This window comes from Podarcis raffonei, chromosome 16, assembly GCF_027172205.1.
Source record: "Podarcis raffonei isolate rPodRaf1 chromosome 16, rPodRaf1.pri, whole genome shotgun sequence".
NCBI lineage: Eukaryota > Metazoa > Chordata > Lepidosauria > Squamata > Lacertidae > Podarcis > Podarcis raffonei.
In genome coordinates this window covers 2583849-2610257 of record NC_070617.1, presented here as the reverse complement: position 1 = coordinate 2610257, position 26409 = coordinate 2583849, and the positions used below count along the sequence as shown (strand labels likewise).

Here is a 26409-nt window from a genome sequence, read left to right as displayed (position 1 = left end):
AGATAGTAAAATTCATGTTAAATTGCTGTTTTGGGGGTTGTTTTTAAAAGTCAGGAACGGATTAATCCGTTTTGCATTACCTTCTATGGGAAATAGCGCCTTGGTTTTGGAACGCTTTGGTTTTGGAACAGACTTCCGGAATGGATTAAGTTTGAGAACCAAGGTAGAATCTGATAAGGGTTGCAAATACTGAGAAGGTATAACTGATAGGTGACCACAAGCTGAGAATATATATATCTGAAAGCTGACCACAAAGAGTTTCAAGGTGACAGATATACACATTTAGCAGAACTCGTGGTTACAATGCTTGTAAGACACGCGGCTTGTGGTCAGAGACCCAGACATGGAGACCTCTTGCACCCGGGACTGGTAGGCAAATTGTGGTTTGCCTTTTAGCTTTATCAGATGAGAAACTAGCTTGTGCCTGCATATGTGGTTAACACATGTAACTGGGACAAATTGCGGTATATTGCATTCGTCAGATAGAAGGGGGCTTTGACCATATTTGCACAACGATTAACAGGGGAAGTGGGGTGGTCCTATGTTCATAAGGTGGACGCGATACGCTGTAAACTTTGCACACCCCTTCCTGGTGGGCGTGTAGAGGAGGGACTTTTGTGCTCGGGAAAAGGATATAACCATAGCTGTCAACTTACAGATTTGAAAATAAGGGACAAGAAGCCTCGAAAATAAGGGATCAGCAGCCAAAATAAGGGATTTCCCCAGCACAGGTATGTTCAACTTCTGAGCGCCTCCGAGCCAAAGGCAGAAAGCCCAGCCAGCAGCCAAACGAAGCCCCAAGCGGTGGTTCCCACAGCGCAGCAACCCGGCAAAGGGGACGCAGCAAGGGAAACCACCGTCACCTCTCCGCTGGGAAGCGCTGAGCAAAGGCGAGTCCCCAGGCAACGCTGCCTATTTGATCGGCACAAGGCATGCAAGCTCCACCCCCCCCAGTTGTTCTTAGACTCCTTATTGGGTGAGCAACGCAGCCAAGCAACACAGTTGGAGCCTCCCTCCTCCCTGGCCGGCAGGGAGGGAGGGAGAGGAGCTGCTTCCTTTGAAACCCGGGAAATCTAAGGGACATCATCAATAAGGGACAGCAGCAGGACACGGCGCTGGGATAAGGGACTTTCCCGCCAAATAAAGGACGGTTGACAGCTATGGATATAACGCTGCATTGGTCACCCATCTTGCAATGATGTTTTTCTTTCAATAAACTTTTGCTACTTTGCCAATTTTGCCCAGAACTCATTTAAAGGATTCTGGGACTTTTAAGTCTTAGGAACCAGTGGGTTTTTTTTGTTTTTTGTTACCTCTTACAACAACCCAGCATGGATCATTTCTGTCCAGAGAGAAAAGGCACCAGAGACGGAGAGTTTCATGTGCAAAAAAAATGAATCATATTTATTTATAAATGTACAGGCTGATTCGAAATCATTGAGCACCAAGCGTAGGCAGAAGGGATCTCAAGGCAGGGTTCAGATCCCAAGGAGAACATTATTATTATTATTATGCCTCTTCTTCCTCTTCACCTGAAACTGCAGGGAGCTCAGCTGTCAGAATTCGAACCCAGCGCTGCTGAGATCTTTGCTGCTGACATTCGCCTGTGAGGAGCGCCCTAAGAAACTTGCTTATAGAATTGAAGGCAACACCGTTGCCGTGTACTGTACTGAAGTCATTTTCCTCGTGGACCCTGTTCTTTGGCACAGCTCCCAAATCTGACGCCGTCCCCTGGGGTGAATTTATGGCATCCCGTCTCACTTCCAGGGAGCAGAAGGCGCCCTGTGTGGCAAAGATGATCTCTCAACAAGAAACCCACAGACATGAACTTGAGAGCAACAGCAACTGGGATTCAAAGACATCTCACCTCTGGCAGCTGATAAACCTGTCCCTTGTGGCTAGAAGCCATTGATGGTCGCAAGAAGAATTACCGACGAAAGAAGAATGGAGGATGAAGTTGACGGACTATGCAGAATTAGATAAATTAACAGGAAGGATTCGAAACCTGCAGGACCAGAGATTCTTAGAGGACTGGAGTAAATATATGAACTATCTGAAAAGTAATTGTGATGAACAGATTACGCTGGTAGGACTGCAAGAAGTTTTGTAAGGTGGGTTATCTTGAAATGTTACAAGAAAGACTATGAAAAGAATTATTAGTTAAGGACAATTAAATGCAATATAGAAATCAAGAAATGCAGAATAAGTGATAAAGAACGGAAAATCATCAGAGGTGTTGACGGAAGTCTAAAACATTGCATAAGATGAGAAGATATGTTGTATGACTGTTGGAATTGATATGTTAAGAAATCAATAAAAATGTGTGTATATAAATATATAAAAGAAGCCATTGATGGTCTTCTCATTTGCAAATTTGTCCAATCCTCTTTTCACGCCCCCCAGGTTGATGGCAGTCTCCTGGCAGTCTCCTGGCAGGGAGTTCCCCAGTTTAACACTTCACTCTGGGAAGAAATCCTTCCTTTTCTCCGTCCCAAATCTTCCAACGTTCAGATTCCAGTATTACGAGAGAGGAACAGAAAGCTCTCTCTGGTCGCCTCTGGACAACTCTTTTACAGAGCAATCGCCCAGATTTGTTCGCGGTGAGGTCAGATGCTGCTATCCAGCACTTATTCTGAATTTTTGGGTGTCATTCTGTCAAGCAAGTATCACCTCAGGGCATTTCACTGTCACTTTCCTTAAAGCAAAAAAATGGCGATGTTCACGGCGAAACCAGCATTCATCGCGCAACCCTGAATTTGCTGGCATGGAATCGAATCTACCAGAAAACAGCTTCTTCCACTAGGGTTGCCATAAGTCCGGAATTCCCCGGACGTACCCGGAATACTGTGGTCGAAAGAGTGTCTGGGCGGAAATACGCAAGATGTCCGCATTTTCACTTTTGAAAAATATGGCAACCCTCCATCCGCTTTGCCCACAGTCGTTGGGGCCCTGATCCATTGGCCCCTAATAAGCCGGCTTCCAATGGATGCGACGAGAGAGTCCATATAGTCCGCCATCTTGCTTCTCTCAGCGGCCAACTAGACGCTTGCGAGGCAGGGGATGAAGGCGGCAGTCCCTCAGCCGCTACCGTTCACCTCTGAAACAGCCCCTGGGCACACGGCGGAGCTTACTCCTAGGGAAACATGCATAGTAGTGCAGAATTTCATCCCACCCAGGCGTGACAGAGGACGAGCCCTTTTTGTTTTTGTCCATTTGCAACCTAGTATAACTCTTACAGGACGCGGGTGGCGCTGTGGGTTAAACCACAGAGCCTAGGACTTGCCGATCAGAAGGTTGGCGGTTCGAATCCCCGCGACGGGGTGAGCTCCCGTTGCTCGGTCCCTGCTCCTGCCAACCTAGCAGTTTGAAAGCACGTCAAAGTGCAAGTAGATAAATAGGTACCGCTCCAGTCGGAAGGTAAACGGTGTTTCCGTGCGCTGCTCTGGTTTTGCCAGAAGCGGCTTAGTCCTGCTGGCCACATGACCCGGAAGCTGTATGCCGGCTCCCTCGGCCAATAAAGCGAGATGAGCGCCGCAACCCCAGAGTCGGCCACGACTGGACCTAATGGTCAGGGGTCCCTTTACCTTTACCTATAACTCTTACACCCCTGGGGAGACATCTGAGCCTGGAGAAAACATGGCCTTGTTTGGGGTGGCTCCATTTCACTTTGAAAAAATGAAAGGCACTCGGTTTGGCATTAGAAGGGAGTGGTGGCTGATTCAGGTACGAGAGAAGAAGGAGAGTGGATTTGATTTCGTGGAACCCGTTGCAGCGTTGATCGGGGGCCTTGGCAATGCCCTCTGAGGGACCCCCCCTCTAACACCGGCAGCCAAACTTTGATGGGAGGTAGCAGCAGATAAAAAGCCCTAGGACACCCCACTCCTGGGAGAGACCTTATGCATGCAAAGCAGATGCTCAACCACTGAGCTATCGGGTTTGGTGACAGATATAGTCTTTGTTCGCATTTTATCGGAATATGCAACGTACGGGAATGGGACCGTTTTTGGCCAGAGGCTTGAGTCAAATAGGGAGCAAGCCCTCTGCAACCAGGGCCACTTTGATAGGTGAATGCCCACCTGTCAATCACTGGGCACCCTGTGATGTCAGGCACATCACGTGACCCCAGGTGTTTCCTCTCAGGTGAGGGAAAGTTCAAGGCACAGGAGCTAGGGGAGAACCGGAAGCCCGCTCTGAGCCTGAGGGCGGGCTCCCAGTTCTTCATTTCCGCCTGCTGCTTAAACTTCCCTCTTTGAGGTGTCGTATTCTCATTACTCAGGCCTAATTCACGACCCTTTAGTGTTTAAAGGGTTCTACCTCTCTTTCAAATCAGAACCAGTGAAGGCGGTGAAGGTCCTGTGTGAGTGTCTGGAGGCTGTTGGAGGATGGATGGCGGCTAACAGATTGAGGTTGAATCCTGACAAGACAGAAGTACTGTTTTGGGGGGACAGGGGGTGGGCAGGTGTGGAGGATTCCCTGGTGCTGAATGGGGTAACTGTGCCCCTGAAGGACCAGGTGCGCAGCCTGGGAGTCATTTTGGACTCCTAGCTGTCCATGGAGGCACAGGTCAATTCTGTGTCCAGGGCAGCTCCATCTGGTACGCAGGATGAGACCCTATCTGCCTGCGGACTGCCTCGCCAGAGTGGTGCACGCTCTGGTTATCTTTCGCTTGGACTACTACAATGCGCTCTGCATGGGGCTACCTTTGAAGGTGATGTGGAAACTACAACTAATCCAGAATGCGGTAGCTAGACTGGTGACTGGGAGCGGCCGCCGAGACCACATAACACCAGTCTTGAAAGACCTACATTGGCTCCCAGCACGTTTCTGAGCACAATTCAAAGTGTTGGTGCTGACCTTTAAAGCCCTAAACGGCCTCGGTCCTGTATACCTGAAGGAGCGTCTCCACCCCCATTGTTCTGCCCGGACACTGAGATCCAGCTCTGAGGGCCTTTCTGGCAGTTCCCTCCCTGCAAGAAGCGATGTTACAGGGCCTTCTCAGTGGTGGCGCCCGCCCTGTGGAACGCCCTCCCACCAGATGTCAAAGTGAACAACAACTACCAGACTTTTAGAAGACATCTGAAGGCAGCCCTGTTTAGGGAAGCTTTTAATGTTTGATGCATTATTGTATTTTAATATTTTGTTGGAAGCTGCCCAGAGTGGCTGGGGAAGCCCAGCCAGATGGGCGGGGTATAAATAATAAATTATTATTATTAAAGCCCTAAATGACTTCACCCCCAAATATCTGAAAGACCACTGCCTTCCCTACTAAGCCTCTTAGGTGCCAACCTGCCAGAGGAGTCCCCCTTCATTCTTACTCCCCCCCTCAGAGGTTTGGGGGTGGCAGCCTGGAAGAGGGTCTTCTCTGTGGTGGCCCCTCAGCTATGAAACTCCGTCCCACAGAGGTGCTCCTGGCACCTTCACTAGACAGTTTTCGTCTTACGTGGAAGGTGCACCCTCCTTACCTTTGACACCTGATGCCCTGTAGATAATATTATGACTCACGCTAGCCTCGTGATTATAATTTGTTGTCATTTGTTTCTGATATCGTAGTTCAAATTGTCGTGACCACCCTGGGTTCTTATGGTCATAGGCGGTTAAGAAAAGTAATAATAATTCTCATATGATAATAAGAGCCTCCTGGATCAGACCATTGGCCCATTTAGTCCAGCATCCTATTCTCCCAGGGGCCAACCGGATACCCGGATTCAAACACAAGACCAACTTTCCCTTTCTGTGGTTTCCAGCCACTGGGATTCAGAATTATCACTGCCTCTGACTAAAAAGCACCCATCTTGGTTCTAAAATTATCTGGGAGAAGGGCAGGGAATCTACACCTTCCTTTGGCAAACTTTACACTGCCTGGGGCCAAAGAAGCAGGAGAAATTCTGTGTAAACTATGAAAATCAAAATGGCTTCCTTTGGTTCGTAAAGCACTGGCATTCCAAGAGAACCAACATGGCGGCCTTCAGACGCTGAGCTAGTACCTCATCTGGGTTTATTGGCCACCCTTTTGTGCCTGTTTGTTACGGCCTTGTAGCCCCGGGAATATCGGGGTACGGCGTTGATGATGTGGTGCTTGGCGTTCCCCCTGCCCTTGTTCCAGACGGAGATGAAGACGAAGCAGATGGCCACCGAGCAGAGGAAGGGCACGATCCCAATGGCCAGGATCCCCGCCAAGGTGCCGACGTCAAGGAGGAATGGGAGGGCAGCGCTCGAGGCATTGAGGGCGCTGGTGTTGACCCTGACGGAGAAGTTGCTGAAGACGCGGAGGTGGGCCCACATGGTGTCGTTCCCGGCGGCGTTGCGGGCCACGCAGAGGTAGGCCCCACCATCTTGAGGGAAGGCGTGGTGGATCCTCAGCGTGCCGTTGGGAAGGACCGCGAGCCGGCCTTTGCGGCTGGCGTCCAGGGAGACGTTGTGAGGAGACACCCAGGAGATTGTGGGGGGCGGGTCGCCGTCGCCTTTGCAGGTCAGCATTGCCCGGCCGCCCTCTTCCACGCTCAGTCTCTGAGGAGGGGTCTCCTTCTCGATGGTGGGCTTCCTGCAGGTGATGTGCCCGGGAAGGATGTCGGAGAATTTGCGGAAGACCTTCCCCTCGCCCGTTGAGTTGGTGGCGCAGACGGGTTGCCGGGCCTCGAAGTTCAGCCTCCGCTGCCTGCGAATGATCCAGAGGAGGCGGCAATCGCAAGCCAGGGGGTTTCCGTCCAACCGTAGGACCTCTAGGTTCCCCACCGAGTGGAAGGCACCCTCCTCGAGAGTCCGCAAGCCGTTGCCCGAGAGGTTGAGGACACGGAAGTGGACGAGGCCGTGGAAGGCGTGGGCCTGGACGGTGGCCAACCGCCCGCCCATGAGGTGGAACTCCTGAAGGCGGGAGAGTTCGGCCAGCTTCTTCCCGCGGAGGACCGAAATTGGGTTGTGTGAGAGGTCGAGGAACCGGAGGTGGACCAAGTGGTGGATGGCTTTGTAAGGCACCTCGCGGAGGCTGCACCGGGTGATGGACAAGGCGGTGAGGTTCAGGCCCATGAGACTGTGAGGCCTCAGCGCCGTCAGAGAAGGCCACCGGTGGATCTCAAGGACCTTGAGACGATGCAGTTTTTGAAAGGAGTGGTCGGGGACAGAGCCGATGCTCAGGACCTTGAGCCGCAGCTCCACAAGATGGCGGAGATGCGAGAGGGCTTCTGTTGGGATGCCGGTCAAGTTGCACTTCTCCAGAGTGAGTTGCCGCAAGCTCTGGAGGCCGCTGAAGGCCTGGGACGAGACGAAGATCAAGTGGTTGTCTCCAGCCTCCAGCTTCCGTAGGCTGGAGAGGTCCTTGAAGCTGTGGTCTTGGAAGAGGACGATCTCGTTCTCACTGATGTCCAGGACGGCGAGGCTGGGAAGCCCCGTGAAGACGCCAGAGGGGACCATCTTCAGCTTGTTGCCGGTCAGACGGAGGGTCATCAGCCTCTTCAAGCTGTTGAAAGCGCCCGGTTCGATGTTGGAGAGGGCGTTGTAGCTCAGGTCCAGCTCTTTCAGAGCCTGCAAGCGGGAGAACATGCCTTGTTGGAGGGTGCGGAGGACGTTCTGGCTTAGGTCCAGGAGCTCAGAATCCGGAGGGATCCGGCCCGGTACCGCCGTCAGGTTGCGGCCGTTGCAGAAGACAACCTTGTCCTGGGACAAGCACCTGCACCGCGAAGGGCAGGTGTGCCTGGATCCCGTCAAGAAGGTGGCTGGGATGGCGGCAAGGAGCAGCAGCAGCAGGGGCCGCCATTTTGTCCCGGGAGAAACCTCCATCTTGCTTGTTTTCCTGAAGATAGTAATGACAGCAAGAGAGCCTTGTGGTTAGAGGGAGAGGGTTGGAAAGAGAGAAAACACAGCTCCCTGATCGTGTGGAGACATGTCCTCCTCCGAGGGCCTTCTGGCAGTTCCCTCACTGCAAAAAGTGAGGTTACAGGGAACCAGGCAGAGGGCCTTCTCGGTGGTGGCACGTGCCCTGTGGAACACCCTCCTGTCACATATTAAGGAAATAAAGAACTACACAATTTTTAGAAGACATCTGCAGGCAGCCCTGTATCTGGAAGATTTTTTAAAAAGAAATTTAATGTAATATTATGTAGTTATATATGTTGGTAGCTGTTGGCAACCCAGCCAGATGGGTGAGGTATAATAATACAGTGGTACCTCGGGTTAAGTACTTAATTTGTTCCGGAGGTCCGTTCTTAACCTGAAACTGTTCTTAACCTGAAACACCACTTTAGCCAATGGGGCCTCCAGCTGCCGCTGTGCCACCGGAGCTCGATTTCTGTTCTCATCCTGAAGCAAAGTTCTTAACCTGAAGCATTATTTCTGGGTTAGCTGAGTTTGTAACCTGAAGCATATGTAACCTGAGGTACTATTGTAATTATTATTATTATTATTATTATTATTATTATTATTATTATTATTTGAGGTGTGTGTGTGTGAAACAGGGAGAGTGTGCGAGGGAGAAGCTCTGTGTTATGTGTGACACAGAGAGAAAAAAATGGGAGTGTTGTGTGTGTGAGAGAGAGAGGGGGGGGATTTTCCTGCATTGGAGGGGGCTAGACTAGATGACTAGATCCAAAAACTCCCTCCTGGAGAGCCGGTGGTGGTGCCATGCTTGCAAAGTCAGACATAAGACTAGGCAGATTTGATTTCAAATCCCCTCTTGGCCTCAAAACTCTCCCTGGGTGACTTTAGTCTCTCAGCCTAACTTTCCTGGCAAGGTTGCTGTGAAAACTAGACCAGGACGGGGGAAAGAAAGACCGCTGCCTTGCGCCACTCCCAGAGCTTTGCACAAAGAGCAAAATGCAAATGTTAAGTACTTTCTCTCCCCCCCCCTCTTTTTTTTTCAATTGCAAGAAAAGCAAAAAGAGAAAACACACATACCAAATTTCACGCAGGAATAACCATAGACCCATAATTTTCTTAACAAACGATAAAACATAACTTGGTCTTCACTCTAAAGACCCAACCTCCCGTCAATTTCATATAACATTGCCAGTACACACTTTATCATCATTAAACTTTTCCTTAATATATCTTAATTCTTATATCTGCCTTTCAGCTACAACTGAAGTTCCTCGAATGCTGCAACCGAGTTTAAACTACAATATTTATATTTCAAATATTCTTTGAAAACCTCCCATTTTGAAACAAATTCCTGTTTTGATTTATTCTTTATTTTTTCAGATGGACCATCTAATTCTGCATATTCTGTCGGCTTTGGGATCCAATCTTCTATATGAGAAGAGAGCAAATGTTAAGTACTTTCAAGTGCATCTTGGGGCTCGCGACCGAAGAAAGGTATTACAAGAACGTAGGAAAGTAAATGAAATGGTTTGGTGCCTGGAGCCCTTGGAGGAAAACAGGGGCAAGGGCCTTCGTCCACTCGGCTGGCAGAGGGAGGGTTTGCCTTCCCTTCTCCACCATCCTGCAGATCAGGGGTGGAATTCTCAATTTTCCCCTTCCTTCACCACCATTCAACACATTTCCAAGTCAGTTTGTGTGCTTAAAACGAACAACTTCAAACTTAAACAGTGGCCCATCTAGTCCACCATCCCAGTGGCGTAGCGTAGGTTGTCAGCATCCGGGGCAAGGCAAGTAATTTGCGCCCCCTAACCCGTGGATTTGTGCCCCCTAACCCTAACCCCCAGATGTTGCGCCCGGTGCGGCCGGCCCCCCCTGCACCCCCCACGCTACGCCACTGCACCATCCTGTTCTCACAGTGACCAGCTAGGGAAACCCACAAACAGAAGAACCCACCCATTTGTTGTTTTTTTGGAAATTTTATTTACAACATAACGTAAACCCCCCCAATACAGAAATCTACCCACATTAAACGTGAGCATAACATACAATAAGCATAACATACAGCAATACAAACAACCAAATAAAAGACTTCCTTTATCCTCTATCTGGCCTCCTTATTTACTTCTTATAAGCTGTTTCCTTTATGAATAATTATTAAGAGTTTTCTAATTATAACTTAAATATCCACAAAGTCTCCCTCAGATATTGCTCCTGTGGCAACAGAGCAACTTCTTTGGATATGTTAAATCGTGGCACTTAACTAGCCAGAGAAAGCCGCTACATTGTCAAAGGAACTACTTCGGCTGGCTTCCTCTTATAGATCCTACCTGACGCACATCAGATCACAGGTTTGGAAGGGGAACCAGGGGTTCATCCAAACGGACCCCCCAAACACTTAACTGTATACAGTCATACCTCTGGTTGCGTTCGCTTCATGTTGCGGATTTTCAGGTTGCGAACGCGCTTTGCACATGCACAGTAGCAACGCTCTACTTAGGGACTTTTCAGGGTGTGAACTGTACCCCAAAACGGATCACGTTTGTAAGTAGAGGTACCACTGTGTGTGTGTGTGTGTGTGTGTGTGTGTGTGTGTATATACAGTGGTACCTCGGGTTACATACGCTTCAGGTTACAGACTCTGCTAACCCAGAAATAGTACCTCGGGTTAAGAACTTTGCTTCAGGATGAGAACAGAAATTGTGTTGTGGCAGCACGGCGGCAGCAGGAGGCCCCATTAGCTAAAGTGGTGCTTCATGTTAAGAACAGTTTCAGGATAAGAATGGACTTCCGGAACGAATTAAGTACTTAACCCGAGGTACCACTGTGTGTGTGTGTGTGTGTGTGTGTGTGTGTGTGTGTATATATATATATATATATATATATATATATATATATACACACACACATATATATATGCATTTTAATGCACACTAAACCTTAAAATGTGTATTGTTGCACACCTATTTTCGCTGAAGAACTGCCCTGGTGTGAGTTTCAAAGGATATCGGTTTCGCAGATTATCTCAGGAACGGAGTACGAGGGAAGGTTTGCGTTAAAATGCAAACTGCATAGAATTTCTTTCTCTCCCCTCCCCCCAGCCCTAAACCAGACTCATGCCCCCTTTGCAATTTCTTTTTATAAAGAATCTGTGCGATTTTACTTACGTATAGTTGTGCGAAGAAGAACCGTCCTCAAAAGGCGCCCGACTCTTTTCTTAAGTTCCTACGAACGCACCCGATTTCCGTTTATACGCTTTTTATCTGCGCCCGCCCCTTTCGGAAACAAAAAAAACACAAACAGAAAAAGTACTGTACTGCAGGCGGAACCTAATTTGAGGTGAATCATCGTTTCATATAGTTAGATCCTCATTAAACGTGGCATTTAGCTCAAAGGACTCGCATAACCCGTCGAGGCCAAAATTAGCCACGGCCCGCAGTTGCAAATTCCCCTGTGCCTTTAGAAAAAGACAACAAATCTTTGAACCTGGCGATGAGGAACATGTGCCGCTACAGATGTGGAGAAAATTGATGGGGATAAGATCCTTCCCCCCATTTCTCGCTGTGACACTTGAACTCGCATTTAGCTGCCTCTGGAGACGGTTCAGAAACTTCAGCCAGAGGCACACCAACGAACAAACGTGTTTGCATTAGGGGATTTCCTGAAGTAGAGGACCTTGTGCATTATATCTTGCACTGCCCCTTATATAATGAAGCAAGAATTATGGAAAGAAGGTTTAAAATTTACTGCATGTAATGCGCTAAAAGAAAATGTGATGAAAATGATGTATAGATGGTACATTACACCAGTAAAGTTAGCAAAAATGTATAAAGTAAGTAACAAATGTTGGAAATGTAAGGAAAAAGAGGGAACATTTTGTCACATGTGGTGGGAATGTAAAAAGGTGAAATGCTTCTGGGAGATGATATATAATGAATTGTAAAAAATGTTGAAATATACATTTATAAAGAAGCCAGAAGCATTTCTCTTGGGTACTGTTGGAAACGATATAAATAAAAAGGAATTTAAGCTTTTTCTATATGCAGTAACAGCAGCAAGAATACTATTGGCCCAAAAATGGAAGCAAGAAGAATTACCAACGATGGAAGAATGGAGGATGAAATTAATGGAATATGCGGAACTTGATAAACTAACGGGAAGGATCCGAAACCGGTGGGACCAGAAGTTTACCAAGGACTGGAGTAAATTTACGGATTATTTGAAAAGTATTTGTGATGACCAGACGATGTTTGTAGGTTTGCAAGAAGCTCTGTGAGGAATAATATTAGAAATATTGCAAAAAAGAAGGAGATGGGATATGTTAAAAATGTAAAGGCAATATTAAGTTAGGAAATGCGTAAGAAGTGAATAAGACGGAGGATTATCAGAGGTGCTGATGGAAGTCCAATAAGAATGTATTTGTGATAATTCGTGTGGTATGTTTTATAATTTTGTATTTTAAAACCAATAATTTTTATATATATATATATATATATATATATATATATATATATATATATATATATATAAATGAAGCAAGAGAAAGATTTTTAGCACCTAGGTCCCCTGGCCAGAACCCCTCTGACATGATTTTATATCTCCTCGCAGACACAGATGAGTATGTGACCTGGCGTGTAGCACTCTCTGCAACTGCTGCTGGGAAAATCAGAGCAAATTATATAGCCAAGGTAGCTGTAAAGGAGATGAATTTATTTGACCCTATCCACATCAAGCTATATTCTTTATCACCAAACTCCGAATATAAGTGCACACTGTATTAACATTTTTTTAAAAATATAATAGTGGCCATGTGATAATTTTAGGTTATAAGTGTTATTGTTTAATGTCTTAATTTGTATATTAAGGTACTTTTATAGCTCTGTTTAGAGTAGGGAATGTCTTGATAATAGAAATGTTTTAGGTTTTTTGGATCAATCCAGTATATTTTCTTTTAATTGTTGAATGATTTTGTGTACATTGCGGCAGCCTTTGGCGATGTGCAATAAAACTGACTGACGGAAACTTCAGCTGGTGCAGAATTCAATGGCCAGTTACCTACCTTGGAAGAATGGCAGATGCAAGTAATTGACTATATGGAAATGGCTGAGATGACTGGCAGAATCCGAGATCAGGGAGAAGAGTTGGCGGAAGAAGATTGGAGGAAATTTAAAATTTATTTACAGAAGTACTGTAAAATGTATGAATGCTGATGACATTGAAATAAAATGAAGGGGTTCTAGTAATAAGAGATAAAAATTTGAAATTATAAATTTGGGAGGTAAAATATATAAGGATAAAGTAGTAGGATACGAATTTGCTGAACTAACTGTTAAAAAGGGATATAAAAAAGGGAGGCGTGAGGAAGTCAGGAAAATAAGTTAATCGAAGATGAATAATTAGAAAAGAGTGATTTGTGTTTTTCCTATTCTATTTTTTGTGTGTTGAATGTTCTCCCCCCCCCCGTTAGGTTAAATGTTTGTATTTTATGTATTGTGAAAGTTTGTATTGTTGTGTGCTATATTTTCTCTGTGTTTTTATTGTTCTATCTTTCTATTGTTAGACTTAATAAAATATTATTAAAAAAAAAACAGAATTCAATGGCCAGGTTGCTCAGTGGAGCAAGATGGTTTGAGCATATTACACCCATCCTGGCCTGACCGCACCGGCTGCCAATTAGTTTCTGGGCCCAATTGAAAGTGCTGGTTTTGAAGCCTTAAACGGCCAAGGACCGCAACACCTCAGGGATGGCCTCTCTCCATATGAACCTTACCCGGACCCTGAAATCATCACCGAAGTCCCTTTTTCATGTGCCTCTTCCAAGAGAGGTTCAGAGGGTGGCAACATGAGAACAGGGCCTTTTCTGTGGTGGCTCCCCATTTCTGCGATTCTCTCCCCAGTGAGGCTCAGCTGGCACCTTCCTTGCATATCTTCATGCACCAGGCAAAAATATTCCTCTGTAATAACTTTCTGTGGGCTTTTAGACGTGGGTGGGATGTTTTTAACACACACACCCTCCCCGGTTTCAATGTATCTATGTGTATGGGATGTGTGTGTGTGTCTTTGTTTGTTACTTTGGGTTGCCTTGGGAAAGATAAAGCTACTAACAAATTTAATAAATAATAATAATAATAGTAACCACAGCATCTTGGGAGCCTAGCAAGGTTCAGGGCTGAGTGAAGATTCGAACTCTGCTCTCCCAGGTTACTTAGCTTGACACACTAATTGCGATGCACATACTGTTTGTCTCTGCCCATTGTGTTTCTTGTCTTGCTCTCCCGGCTTCAGCAAAAGGAACCCGAAGCCTGCGGAGCGCAGCGGGAACTCGCGCTGCGCTCCAAAGTCTTCAGGTGGCTATCCCTGAAGCCTGGAGAGTGAGAGGGGTCGGTGCGCACCAACCCCTCTCACTCTCCAGGCTTCAGCGAAAGCAACGCGAAGCCTCTGGAGCATGGAGGGAGTGCTCCCTCTGCGCTTCAGAGGCTTCGCGTTGCTATCGCTGAAGCCAAGGAGCCTGCATTCGCTCCATAGGACGCACACACATTTCCCCTTCATTTTTGGAGGGGAAAAAGTGCGTCTGTCAGAGCTGCCCGAGGTCCCAGCTCACAAAGGACCAACGCCGCTTCGTTGTTAAGTACGAAAGTCTTTATTGAAGTTCAGTTTCACTTTCACAGCCGCAGCGTGCAGCCCTACATCTCAAACTCTAGACCGCTGAAGCTCCGTCTGAATCTCCTCCCCCCAGACACCAGTTTAAGACTCTAGCCTTGCTCCACCTCTTCCTTTGTTCTTTCCTCCTCTGGTTCCGCCTGTCTGTCGGGGTCTCGCCCTTCCTAGACTCTTCTGACGCTGAGTCCCCTGAATCTTCCCCCTCCCTCCGGCGGGCTTTAGGACCTGGTTCCCAATCCGGGTCTCCTGCTGTCCCTCGCGCCTGTACATTTGAACTTGGCGCGCGCGCCCAGCCGGCAACCTTCCTCCTGACCGTTACACTGCTGCTGTCACTGCTTCCCCCTTCGGGGAGGCTAGCTGGAGCTGACCTCTCCTCCGTTCCCCCACTTTCCGATGGAGGCGTGGTCAGCCCTGACGCATCTTCTCTCCCTGCTGGAGGAGACGCTGGTCCTGACTCATGTGACTCTTCCCCCCCACTACGCTCTGGTGGGGAAGCTGGTCCTGATCCCCCACTGCTGCCTTGGGAGTCCCCGCTGGCCCCTTGTTTCTGGTGTGTCCCCCCTGGGACCCCCCTTGCCCTCACCATCGGCGCCCCCTTCTGGGAATCTTCTGATTCGCTGGAGAAGCTCATGGAATCTCTCAGGTCACTGTCATACTCCCCTACGCTGCCCTCGGATTCCTCCCCTTCGCTCTCCATTTCCTCTCTTCCCTGCGCTTCTGCTCCTGAGCCCCTGACAGCGTCCTATAGAGCGAAAAATACGGTAAATCTCTAGCGTTGATGGGATCCACAGAGCATCTTGCAGCCATCCCTTCCTCGCTCTGGAAGGCTCTCCACGTCTCTGACTGGCCGGAGCACAACACAGCCTCGCCGTCTCTGCCAGGGAACCAGAACTCAATTTATTCTAAGTGTCCCCTTGGCCCGACTCCAGAAGATGCATTAAAAGGGAGGGATCAAAGATGATTTATAAGCAAAAAAAAAAAAAAAAAGGCAGAGAGAGAGAGAGGCAAAAGGTGCTGGCCGAGGCAGGTTTGGAAAAGGACGCAGGCATTTTGGGAAGGGCGACGGCGCTTCCTGCAAGGCTACTCAAAATCCTGTCCTTCCCCTCTGAGACCAGAGGATGGCAGAAGGCGACATCGTCTCCTGTTTTCTTCAGCCTGTGGCTATAACGTTTGAATCAGTTCAGGGCGATTGGTGAAAATTTGTGGAATGCTGTATCTGAATAAAAAAAATTGTACACAGTATTTTTGTAGTATTTTTGTACTGTGTACAATTTTTTTTTATTCAGATACAGTATTCCACAAATTTTGGAAGATCCTAAGGGATCTAAAGTGATGGAAGTGAAGAGCAGAGGTAAAGGAGAATTAAATAACAAAAGAAGTGTGGAAGTCTTTTAGGCGGTGGAAGTCTTTTAAGATATTTTAATTAAGATTTTTATTTTATAATGTATGTAAGTGTAATTCTGGAATTACGGTTTATGGAAAACAGCATTTTCTTTTTTTTCTTCTTTCCCCCCGTTTTTTCTTATTTTCTATCTTCTTTCCCAGTTTATGTTTGGCAAATATGTAAATATTTGTGTTTTTGCAGAAATTTATCTGGAAATTTGTATAATTCAATAAAGTTATATTTTTTTAAAAAATGTACACAATTAATTTCATTAGCAGGATTAAGGTAAAAATCAGGGAAGTAACTAATAAATGGATTAACATAGGAAATGCAGTGTTAAAAATTAGCATTATAAGAAACCTCAAAGGGGTGAAGGAAAGGCCTCTTTCTCTCTCTGTATATATACGTATATGTGTGTTTATTGGGAAGTTATTCGATTTGTATGTCTGTAAAAAAAATCTAAAATTGGGGTGGAAATGTATAGAGACGAATGAATGAATGAATATGAAGGAATGGGTTTCTGTGTAGCCAGTTTGAAACGGGACCCCAAACCCCCCTTTTCTTCTTTCTCCAAGGGAGCATTTCTAAAATGCATTAACTTGAGCTGTTGAGCAAAATGCATAACAAGAACACAACTGTATAAACAAAGCTCTCTCCTTTATCAGTCACGGCAATAGATAGCCTTGGCTGTTCCAGTGGAGTAAGGATGACATGTCTGGGTCTTATCTTACCACACTCTGACGTGCAGACCTAGTCTGGGAACAGCGCCAGAGTGTGTTCTTGGAGTTGGTGACCTCTTGCTCCAAGATAAGAGTACTGGAGCAGGAACATCTGTGATGTCAACCGGCGTGTACAAGCTGACATGCCTGGATTCCTGGGGAAGGGGGAAGAGGGTGCCTGGAGGATATATATACTGCATGAAATTTCTCATTTCTTTGGACTTGCTGTGGACTGACCACGCAAGTGCCTTTCTGCTGCTCCGGAGAGCAGAAATAAAGAACTCTTTCTCTGAACCAACCCCCAGTGTCATTTGACTTCCTTCCTCCCGTCCGGGGGCAACGCAGAGCCCACCAATCGGTAAAGTCTAATAAGGCTACAAATAAAGTGAAACCTTTGTCTTTCTCCGGGGGGCGGGGGGGGGGGGAAGGCCAGAACTCGCAGGCATCTCAGGAAGCTGAATGTTGGAAGAATCAGGACAGGTGTGTGGGGGGGAACTGACAAGCAGCGTAAATGAATAATGCAGGGTTTTAAAGAATAAAAGCTTTACTGAATTAAAATAAACTTAAAATTAAAATAAAACATGGGTTTCGGCATGCAGCACAGAGTTAACGACTGTGGAACTCCTTCCCACAAGACGCAGTGATGACCAACAAGCCGGATGGCTTTAAAGGACAAATTCACGGAGAAGGAAAGGGCTATTCATGACTACCATTCATATATGGTGGGATTGTCCGTTAGTTAATGAATTTTGGAAACCGATTGGTATAGAAATATCGGAAATTGTGGGTAGGAAGGTAGAAATATCTAAATTAATGGTTCTTATTAGTCTGAGTAGCACTGAGATAAAAACAAAAGAGGAATGTAAATGGGTAAAACTGATGGTAATTGCAGCCAGACAGGTTATAGCGAGTAACTGGGAAAATGCTGAAGAACCCCAATGGAGGGGTGAACCAATGGAGGAAAAAACTGAATAATATTATAATTTTAGAATATCTAACTGGGAAGATACACAGAATGAAAGGGTTTAAGGTCAGTGAGAAAGAGGAGGATTGGCTTGAGAAGATGTTGAATTATTTGGGCAGGTTTGAACAATTTGGGGCAATTAAAATGTTAAAAGTTAAATAATCCTTGTGGAGCGAGGAGTGTTAATGTATATGGAATTGTACATACGGTCGATTTGAATATTTTATTATTGATTAGGTATACTCAGTGTATCAGCCGCCTTGGGGGGGGGGGTTCACTGTTGGGTTTTGGTTGTTAGTAAAAAATAATGAATAATAATAATAATATGTCTACCATTCATGATGGCTGTGCTCTAGCTCCACAGCTTCTGCATCCCGGTTGCTGGAAAACTGCAGGAGAGGAGAGCTGCTCTTGAGTTCGAATCCTGATTGCGGGTTTCCCTGAGGGCATCTGGTTGGGCCCCTGGGAGAACAGCAGGTTATTCTCACGTTTTTAGGAAAGAATGAGAAACCTCTGGGGCAGATCCTGAACCCCAAAGGCACATGTCAGCCCCAGGTGAGCCGCTTCCAGCCCCTCTCCTTGTCTCTGCTGAAAATGTAGGAAAAGCTCTGCTGGATCAGGCCTAAGGTGACCCATCTAGGACGGCGTCCGACTCTCCCAGTGGCCAAACAGATGGCTGTGGAAAGCACCCAACGCAGGAGCTGAGTTGACCGGGCTCCTCTCCCCACTTGGGTTTCTGAGCAATTGGTATCCAGTGTCTTCTTGCCTCTGATCCTGAAGGCAGGAGATAGCGCTGATGGCTAGCAGCCACGGACAGTCACCCACTCTACAAATTTCTCTAACCCTTTCTAAGGTCGTTCAGGCCGCTGACCATCAGTTTTGGTAGTGAATCCCATGGTTTAACTCATGGGTAGGCAAACTAAAGGGACGCGGGTGGTGCTGTGGTCTAAACCACAGAGCCTAGGACTTGCCGATCAGAAGGTCGGCTGTTCGAATCCCTGCAACGGGGTGAGCTCCTGTTCCTCAGTCCCTGTTCCTGCCAACCTAGCAGTTCGGAAGCACATCAAAGTGCAAGTACATAAATAGCTACTGCTCCAGCGGGAAGGTAAAAAGGTAAACGGCGTTTCCGTGCGCTGCTCTGGTTCGCCAGAAGCGGCTTAGTCATGCTGGCCACATGACCTGGAAGCTGTCTGCGGACAAATGCCGGTTCCCTCAGCCAATAAAGCGAGATGAGCGTCGCAACCCCAGAGTCGTCCGCGACTGGACCTAATGGTCAGGGGTCCCTTTACCTTTAGGCACACTAAGGCCTGGGGGCCAGATCCGGCCCAATCACCTTCTCAATCAGGCCCGTGGACAGTCCAAAAATCAGCATGTTTTTACACGAGTAGAATATGTGCTTTTATTTAAAATGCATCTCTGGGTTATTTGTGGGGCCTGCCTGGTGTTTTTACATGAGTCAAATGTGTGCTTTTATTCAAAATGCATCTTTGGGTTATTTGTGGGGCCTGCCTGGTGTTTTAACAGAAGTAGAATGAAACTTTTATTTAAAATGCATCTCTGGGTTATTTGTGGGGCCTGCCTGGTGTTTTTACAGGAGCAGAATGTGTGCTTTTATTTAAAATGCATCTCTGGTTTATACTTTTCCAAAATATAGTCCGGCCTCCCACAAGGTCTGAGGGACAGTGGACCGGCCCCCTGCTGAAAAAGTTTGCTGACCTCTGGTTTAACTGTTCCCCCAGTACTTCATTTTGCCTGTCCCGAATCTCCCAAACATTTCGCTTCATTAGATTTGCAAAAATGGCACTTTGGAGCAGTGGCTGTGCAACTTCTTTTCTCTTTCAGAACAAAAGTTTGCTGGTGCCAAACTGATTTATTATTATTATTTTTTTTATTTATTATTATTATTATTATTATTATTATTGATAAGAAACACATTGGAAAACAAAAAGAAAACTCCCAACATGGCTTGATTTATAACGCAGAACACAACAACTTAATAATATGATCAGGGGACATGCAGAAAGTATAAAACAGCACAGCTACATAAAAGCATGAATCATTTGCAAAACGTAGTTATAAATGAGCCTCTTCAGCATGTATTGCAAGCTCAATGAGAGGTGTGAGCTTGCTTTGGCCGAGTAATCTCATTTGCATGAGGTCTAATTTGAGAGAGAAACTCTCATCTCCTCTTCAACACAAAGAAGCCTTTGTCTTTTCTGACCTTTTGTATTTGTCAGAGTTGAAAATCCCTGCTCACAACAATATGTCGTGGAGAACTCTAGGAGAATAGCCAATGCTTTTGAATATTCAGTGCTTCTTTTTGGAGGACGGGACACACGTTGTTGTTGTTGTTTAGTCGTGTCCGCCTCTTTGTGCCCCCCTGGACCAGAGAACGCCAGGCACTCCTGTCTTCCACTGCCTCCCGCAGTTTGGTCAAACTCATGCTGGTCGCTTTGAGAACACTGTCCCACCATCTCATCCTTTGTCGTCCCCTTCTCCATGTGCCCTCCATCTTTCCCAACATCAGGGTCTTTTCCCGGGTGTCTTCTCTTCTCATGAGGTGGCCAAAGTCTTGGAGCCTCAGCTTCAGGATCTGTCCTTCCAGTGAGCACTCAGGGCTGATTTCCTTCAGAATGGAGAGGTTGGATCTCCTTGCAGTCCATGGGACTCTCCAGAGTCTCCTCCAGCACCAGAATTCAAAAGCATCCATTCTTCGGCCACCAGCCTTCTTTACGGTCCAGTTCTCTGTTTAGGGACACACATACCCCTAAACATTTTGTGAATCTTTGTACTTTTGCCCATTTACTATATTCATTTCCCTCCAATGTGAACTATAAAATGGTGGTTTTCTTGAGTGAAAATGAGAGTACACTTAAACATTTTTTAAAGAAAAAAAGCACTGTGAATATCGATCCATATTCTGCAAATAATTACACACACGCACACACTACTATGTTTAAATGTTTCTTTGATTGTCCTTGACTCTTCCTGCCACACTTAGCATCTTCTCCTGCCAGGAGCCCAGGGAGAGAGCATCCACTTTGCACGCAGAAGGTCCAGGTTCAATTCTTGGTGGCATCTCTAGGTAAACGCCGGGAGGGACTCCTCACCTGAAACCCTGGAGAGCTGCTGCCAGTCAGTGTTGACAGTACTGAGATAGATGGAGCAGTGGCCTGACTCAGTCTAAGACAATCTAAGACATTCATATTTTTTTTGCAGGGGGAAAGGGGAAACCAGGCCTGCCAGGGTGGGAGGGGGAGGAACATCTTGAACAGAAGCACTTTGTGCTGCAACATTTTGTTGTAGCTCCCACGTTTATATATCTATTAGCACCATGCTAGCAATGACAAACCTAGCCAGCATCTTAAAAAGCAGAGACATCACCTTGCCAACAAAGGTCCGTATAGTTCAAGCTCTGGTTTTCCCAGTAGAGATGTATGGAAGTGAGCGCTGCACCATAAAGAAGGCTGATCCCCGAAGAATGGATGCTTTTGAATTCTGGTGCTGGAGGAGACTCTTGAGAGTCCCATGGACTGCAAGAAGATCAAACCTCTCCATTCTGAAGGAAATCAGCCCTGAGTGCTCACTGGAAGGACAGATCCTGAAGCTGAGGCTCAAAGACTTTGGCCACCTCATGAGAAGAGAAGAGTCCCTGGAAAAGACCCTGATGTTGGGAAAGATGGAGGGCGCAAGGAGAAGGGGACGACAGAGGACGAGATGGTGGGACAGTGTTCTCGAAGCTACCAGCATGAGTTTGACCAAACTGCGGGAGGCAGTGGAAGACAGGAGGGCCTGGCGTGCTCTGGTCCAGGGGGTCACAAAGAGGCGGACACAACTAAACAACTAAACAACAACAACAGCACCATGCTTTGAAAGGAGGCAAGAGAGCAAAGCGGTTGTGGGAAGGGCCTCGTTCCCTGAATGGCAGGAGGCGGGGGAAATAACCTCTCTCTGACGGCGGAGAATAGATGCCAGGATGTGTCCTCAGCCTAGCGGAGAAACTTAATCAGGCTAATGCGATCACATACAGGCCAGAGACTGAAGGAACAAGGTGTCTGGAGCTTCGCGCGAGGGAAATATGAGATGCTTTCTGCCAAAACCAATCTCCTGATGGCCCCGCTTTGGCCGGGGTCCCTGCCCTCTACCAGCAAAGCAGAGAGAGCCTGCAAAAGGTGCGAGACTTAAACGGGACTGAGGAGAGATGCACAGATCTGCGCTGAACCCACCAAGCAAATAGGACGGCTTCTGAAATTCTCCTCATCTGAAGCTCTCTCCAGATTTGGAGCTTCCAAATTCCTTGGTCTCCTTTCCAAAACAGAATCTGGAATGTTTGGGTTCTCATTGAGGAAAAAGGGGATTTTAAAGCTGTCTCGAGTTGGGCAAGAGCTTGCAGGGTTCTAGACCTCATGGAGGAAAAAGAGTTTTCAACTGTGCTGAGCTGAAGCCCAGCTTCTCAGAGATACCGTATTTTTCGCTCTATAAGATGCCCCAGACCACAAGACGCACCTAGTTTTTGGAGGAGGAAAACAAGAAAAAAAATATTCTGAATCTCAGAAGCCAGAACAGCAAGAGGGATCGCTGCGCAGTGAAAGCAGCAATCCCTCTTGCTGTTCTGGCTTCTGTGATAGCTGCGCAGCCTGCATTCGCTCCATAAGACACACACACATTTCCCCTTACTTTTTAGGAGGGGAAAAGTGAGTCTTATAGAGCAAAAAATATGGTAATTCTTCACCGGTTCCCTTTGGCTGTGAGAGTTTTTGTTTAAGAAATCCCCCTCATTCGGTGGTGCCCATTGCCCATTGCAGACCAGTAGCAGGGGTTTGTCACGATGACCCTGGAGTCTTCCTGGACTACAACTCCCATCACCTGCGACCCTTGGGCCATGCCTGGCCACTGGGACTGCTGGGAGTTGTAGTGCAACATAATCTGGAGGTCAGAGAAGGCTGGAGTATACCAGTGTAGAGAGACAGCGGTGGTGCAGTGGTTAGAGTGTCGCACTAAGACCTGGGAGACTTTGAATCTCCACTCAGCTATGAAGCTCGCTGGGTGACCTGGGCCAGTCTCTTGGCCTAACCTGCCTCACAGGGTTGTTGTGCGGATTAACTGAGGAGGCGCAGAACCACGTACGCCACTTTGAGCTCCTTGGAGCAATAAATAAATAGCAAATAGTCCAAAAGGGAATCTGAGCCTGAACAACATAGGCAAACTAAGGCCCGGGGGCCCAATCACCTTCTAAATCTGCCCCACGGACGGTCCGGGAATCAGCATGTTTTTACATGAGTAGAATGTGTCCTTTTATTTAAAATGCATCTCTGGGTTATTTGCGGTGCATTGGAATTCGTTCATTTCTTTTCTTCCAAAATATAGTCCGGCCCCCCACAAGGTCTGAGTGACAGTGGACCGGCCCCCTGCTGGAAAAGTTTGCTGATCCCTCGAAGGAGATATGTATTTACTGATTACAGGGGTCTTCCTTATTTTATCCTCAACTTTGTGAGGTAGATTAGGCTGAGAGACGGCAGCCGGCCCAAGATCCATCCATGTCCCACCCCCCAGTGTGCCTCCTGTGGCCAAGTGGGGATTTGAACCCAAGACTCCCGGGGCTCTAACCACTACACCACACTGCCTATCAAGAAGGATGGAGTCTCTCTCGCACAGTAGCCATTGCTTCTTGAGTCCGGGCCCAGGAGACCCCAATGGCTGGCCTGCCAACGCTCAGCGATTTGAGACTGAGAAGCGGTGGGCGGCGAAGGGTCAAGCCTCCCTCCCCGCAGAGCTTTCCCCTTCCAGATCCTCCTCCCCAAAGCTGCTTTTGCTCCTCATTACGCATGTAACACCTCATCCCACCCGCTAAGCTCAGCCTATTCCGAAGAGGGGGCGGATGTATTTCCCAAATGTGTGCAAGCCTCCGTTCCTAAGTCATCGTTTATTTCTCAGATCTGGCAGGAAACATCCATTTAAGTACGCGGGAGTTGGCGCGGGGTTTTTTGCGTGTGTGTGTTTCTGCAGGGAGAGGGGCGTGGGGTGCTGAAGTCGGAGTTAACGTACCATTGTCTGCTGTGGATCTCTCAGTGCTTTTAAAAAAAGCCGGTTAGCATTTGCAGCTGAAGCGCAAACTCACCCCCTTCTCCCAAATGTCGCGAAAAGCTTCCCACGAGGACTGGAAGCCACCTGGATCTTGGCAGACGGAGCCGGCAGCATCATATTCGCTGTCCGCCTTTTAAAAATAAAAATGAATGAATGAACAACTGGGGAAACGGAAGAGAACTGCGATGCTTTCGGGCTGGAAAATCCCTTCAGACGTGCGGGTCTGGGGGGTCCATATTCCGGCAATGGAGTCTGGTCCATGGGGGCAAATGGGGCACAGACTCACTAGCCCCCCATGGCCAGCTCCCTTATTCGCAACCAGTCCCAGGGGTGCCTCTGCCTGCCAGTAAACCACCTCTTTTTTCTTAGTCTCAGTGGTGCCCCTTGCAGAAGGATGGGGACAAAAATCATTTGGCTCCGCCTCTTGTTGGCTTTGGCTCCGCCTACCGTTTTGGGCCCCCTTTGCCAGCCCCACAGCTGCACCGAAAGAGATTTAGTGGATCTCTGCCGTAAGCCAACAGCTGCTGGGATCAGGAGCCACAATCGTGATTATAATGAAAATAATGATCGCTTCTAAATTCCGCTCAGAGCAGCAGACCCAGCGAAATTCAGAAATCGAGGTGAGCCGCGCCCATTAACTTCAACAAGTCTACTCTGAGTAGGACCGGCCCTGGGTGCAACCCAAAGCATCCCGCCTCCTAATTTTCCAAAAAAATCAACCCAGCTAATCTTTATATCTGCAACATAGATTCTTTCAAAGCTGTAAATGACGAGGTATGTTTAAATGAAAGGCAGCAAAAAGCAAAAGTGAGTTGTGACTGAAATACGGAGTGTGTGTACATAAATGCAGATGTTCTCCCCCCCCGCTCAAATTTATCGCTTTCCTCTGGAGTCCCTCCTGTGCTGACTTCCTGATTGGAAGCTCTTTGCGGGCAGGGACCTTTCAAGTTGGAGCAGAGCTGGTTTGTTTCAAAGCACCCCCATTCCCAAACCCCACGCGCACGGATGTTGCCGGCAAGTAAGCCTGGGATTTCCGCAGCACATAGAAACCTAGAGCTGGAAGAGACGCCAAGGATCATCTAGTCCAGCCCCGTGAAGTGCAGGAATCATGACATGCTTTCATTCTGAATTCAGGAACCCTGCCTTTATACTGGAGCAGACCATTGGTCGATCCAGCCCAAGATGCTCGACTTGGACTGGCAGCTGCAGCAGCTGTTCGCCACGATTCCTTCCTTCCCTCGCCACGGACGGAGGCAGGAAGGACTCGCAGCAAGGAGTCCTGCTGTTGCGCTCCTCCCACGGGGCATTTGAGAAACCATGACTCCGGACCAGATGGATCCAGAAGGGCTCTTACGCCCAGGTCACCTTCTGCCCCAAATCCTGCCCCCACCAAACCGGTTCCAAACCGGGAATCCCAGGACAGGACCGTGAGAGCGCTCTTCGCGCAAAGGAGATGCGCAAACCAGGTTCATGGTTTTGCAAACCTCTCTCACCCTCTTCCTCCCTCCTTGAGCTTTCCAAAAGGTCCACAAAGCACACAACCCGCTTTCTCCCATGGCAAAAAGGACCGAGCCACTTGCCGATATCCCCCCCCCTTTAAAAATCTGCTCCGGGCTCTTCAAGGGAGCGAGCCGGGCGGCTTACCTGGAACGTGCTTCGGGGAGACACAACAAAGAGGCTTCTCTCTGCCCAATGATGTCTCATGTGTGTCTCTTTCCCTGCCTCTCTCTCTCTCTCCCCCCCCCCCGCTTCGCCACCTCCCTCTCCCCCCCTCCCTCTGCCAGCCACGTGGATGTCATTTTGCCAAGGGAATGTTCCATCCCAGAGTTTCTTCTCTGTGCTGAACAACTCAGCGCAGACGGCGGCGTGGAAACAGCCAAAGCCACCATCGTTCCAAGACAAGGTGGCCTGACAAAAGAGGCGAAGCGAAAGGGAGTTAATTGCTGGCACCCATCTGTCTCGGGAGACAATGCAGAACGGCGCCTTTGGGGGCGAAATCAGACTGTTGGAGAGTTACAGCACCTGCTGTGGCCATAGAGAACAATAGGGGAGAGAGATGTTTTGTTGCAGCTGGGGCAGGTGAAGGCGTCTGGCACCTGTTGGCCGCTGCAGGTGCCCCATGGCGTTTCTTCTCTCTGCCCTCCTCCCAGCGGCCATTCCTCCTGTGGTCACTGCTATGGGTGCACAACCTGACTGTCTCCGGGCACTGAGGTCGGTCATTTGCAAGGGATTCCCACACGGTGGGATTGATGTTGCCGAAGTCTTTGTAGCGCAGATTTGGTGCGACAACCAGTCTGGTGCCTGAAGCCAGCTCCCAGTAGAGCACGTCCATAATAATAATAATAATAATAATAATAATAATAATAATAATTTATTCTTTATACCCCGCCCGTCTGGCTGAGTTTCCCCAGCCACTCTGGACAATACAGCATTAAATAATAAAAACTCCCCTAAACAGGGCTGCCTTCAGATGTCTTTTAAAGAGAAGATAGCTGCTTATTTCCTTCACATCTGAAGGGAGGGTGTTCCACGGGGCAGGCGCCACCACCGAGAAGGCCCTCTGCCTGGTTCCCTGTAACCTCACTTCTCGCAATGAGGGAACCACCAGAAGGCCCTCGGCGCTGGACCTCAGTGTCCGGGCTGAACGATGGGGGAGACGCTCCTTCAGATATACAGGACCAAGGCCGTTTAGGGCTTTCAAGGTCAGCACCAACACTTTGAATTGTGCTCGGAAACATACTGGGAGCCAATGCAGATCTCTCAGGACCGGTGTTGTGTGGTCCCGGTGGCCA

General features: G+C 47.8%; 1 protein-coding gene across 2 annotated transcripts; it reads right to left on the bottom strand.

The window, feature by feature from the left end:
- Nucleotides 1-5035: 5035 nt before the first annotated feature.
- Nucleotides 5036-25354, bottom strand: LINGO4 (leucine rich repeat and Ig domain containing 4). Of its 2 annotated transcripts, XM_053368941.1 has the most exons (4): nucleotides 25262-25354; nucleotides 23652-23747; nucleotides 10974-11081; nucleotides 5036-7786 (listed from the first exon to the last, which is right to left on the bottom strand). In XM_053368941.1, the coding sequence occupies exon 4, from the start codon at nucleotides 7771-7773 to the stop codon at nucleotides 5986-5988; it is 1788 nt and encodes a 595-aa protein (XP_053224916.1). In that variant the 5' UTR covers nucleotides 7774-7786; nucleotides 10974-11081; nucleotides 23652-23747; nucleotides 25262-25354; the 3' UTR covers nucleotides 5036-5985. The 2 variants fall into 2 exon arrangements, with proteins under 2 accessions (XP_053224916.1, XP_053224917.1); XM_053368942.1 differs by lacking the exons at nucleotides 23652-23747; nucleotides 25262-25354 and having other exon boundaries at nucleotides 10974-11370.
- Between the last annotated feature and the right edge of the window lie 1055 nt (nucleotides 25355-26409).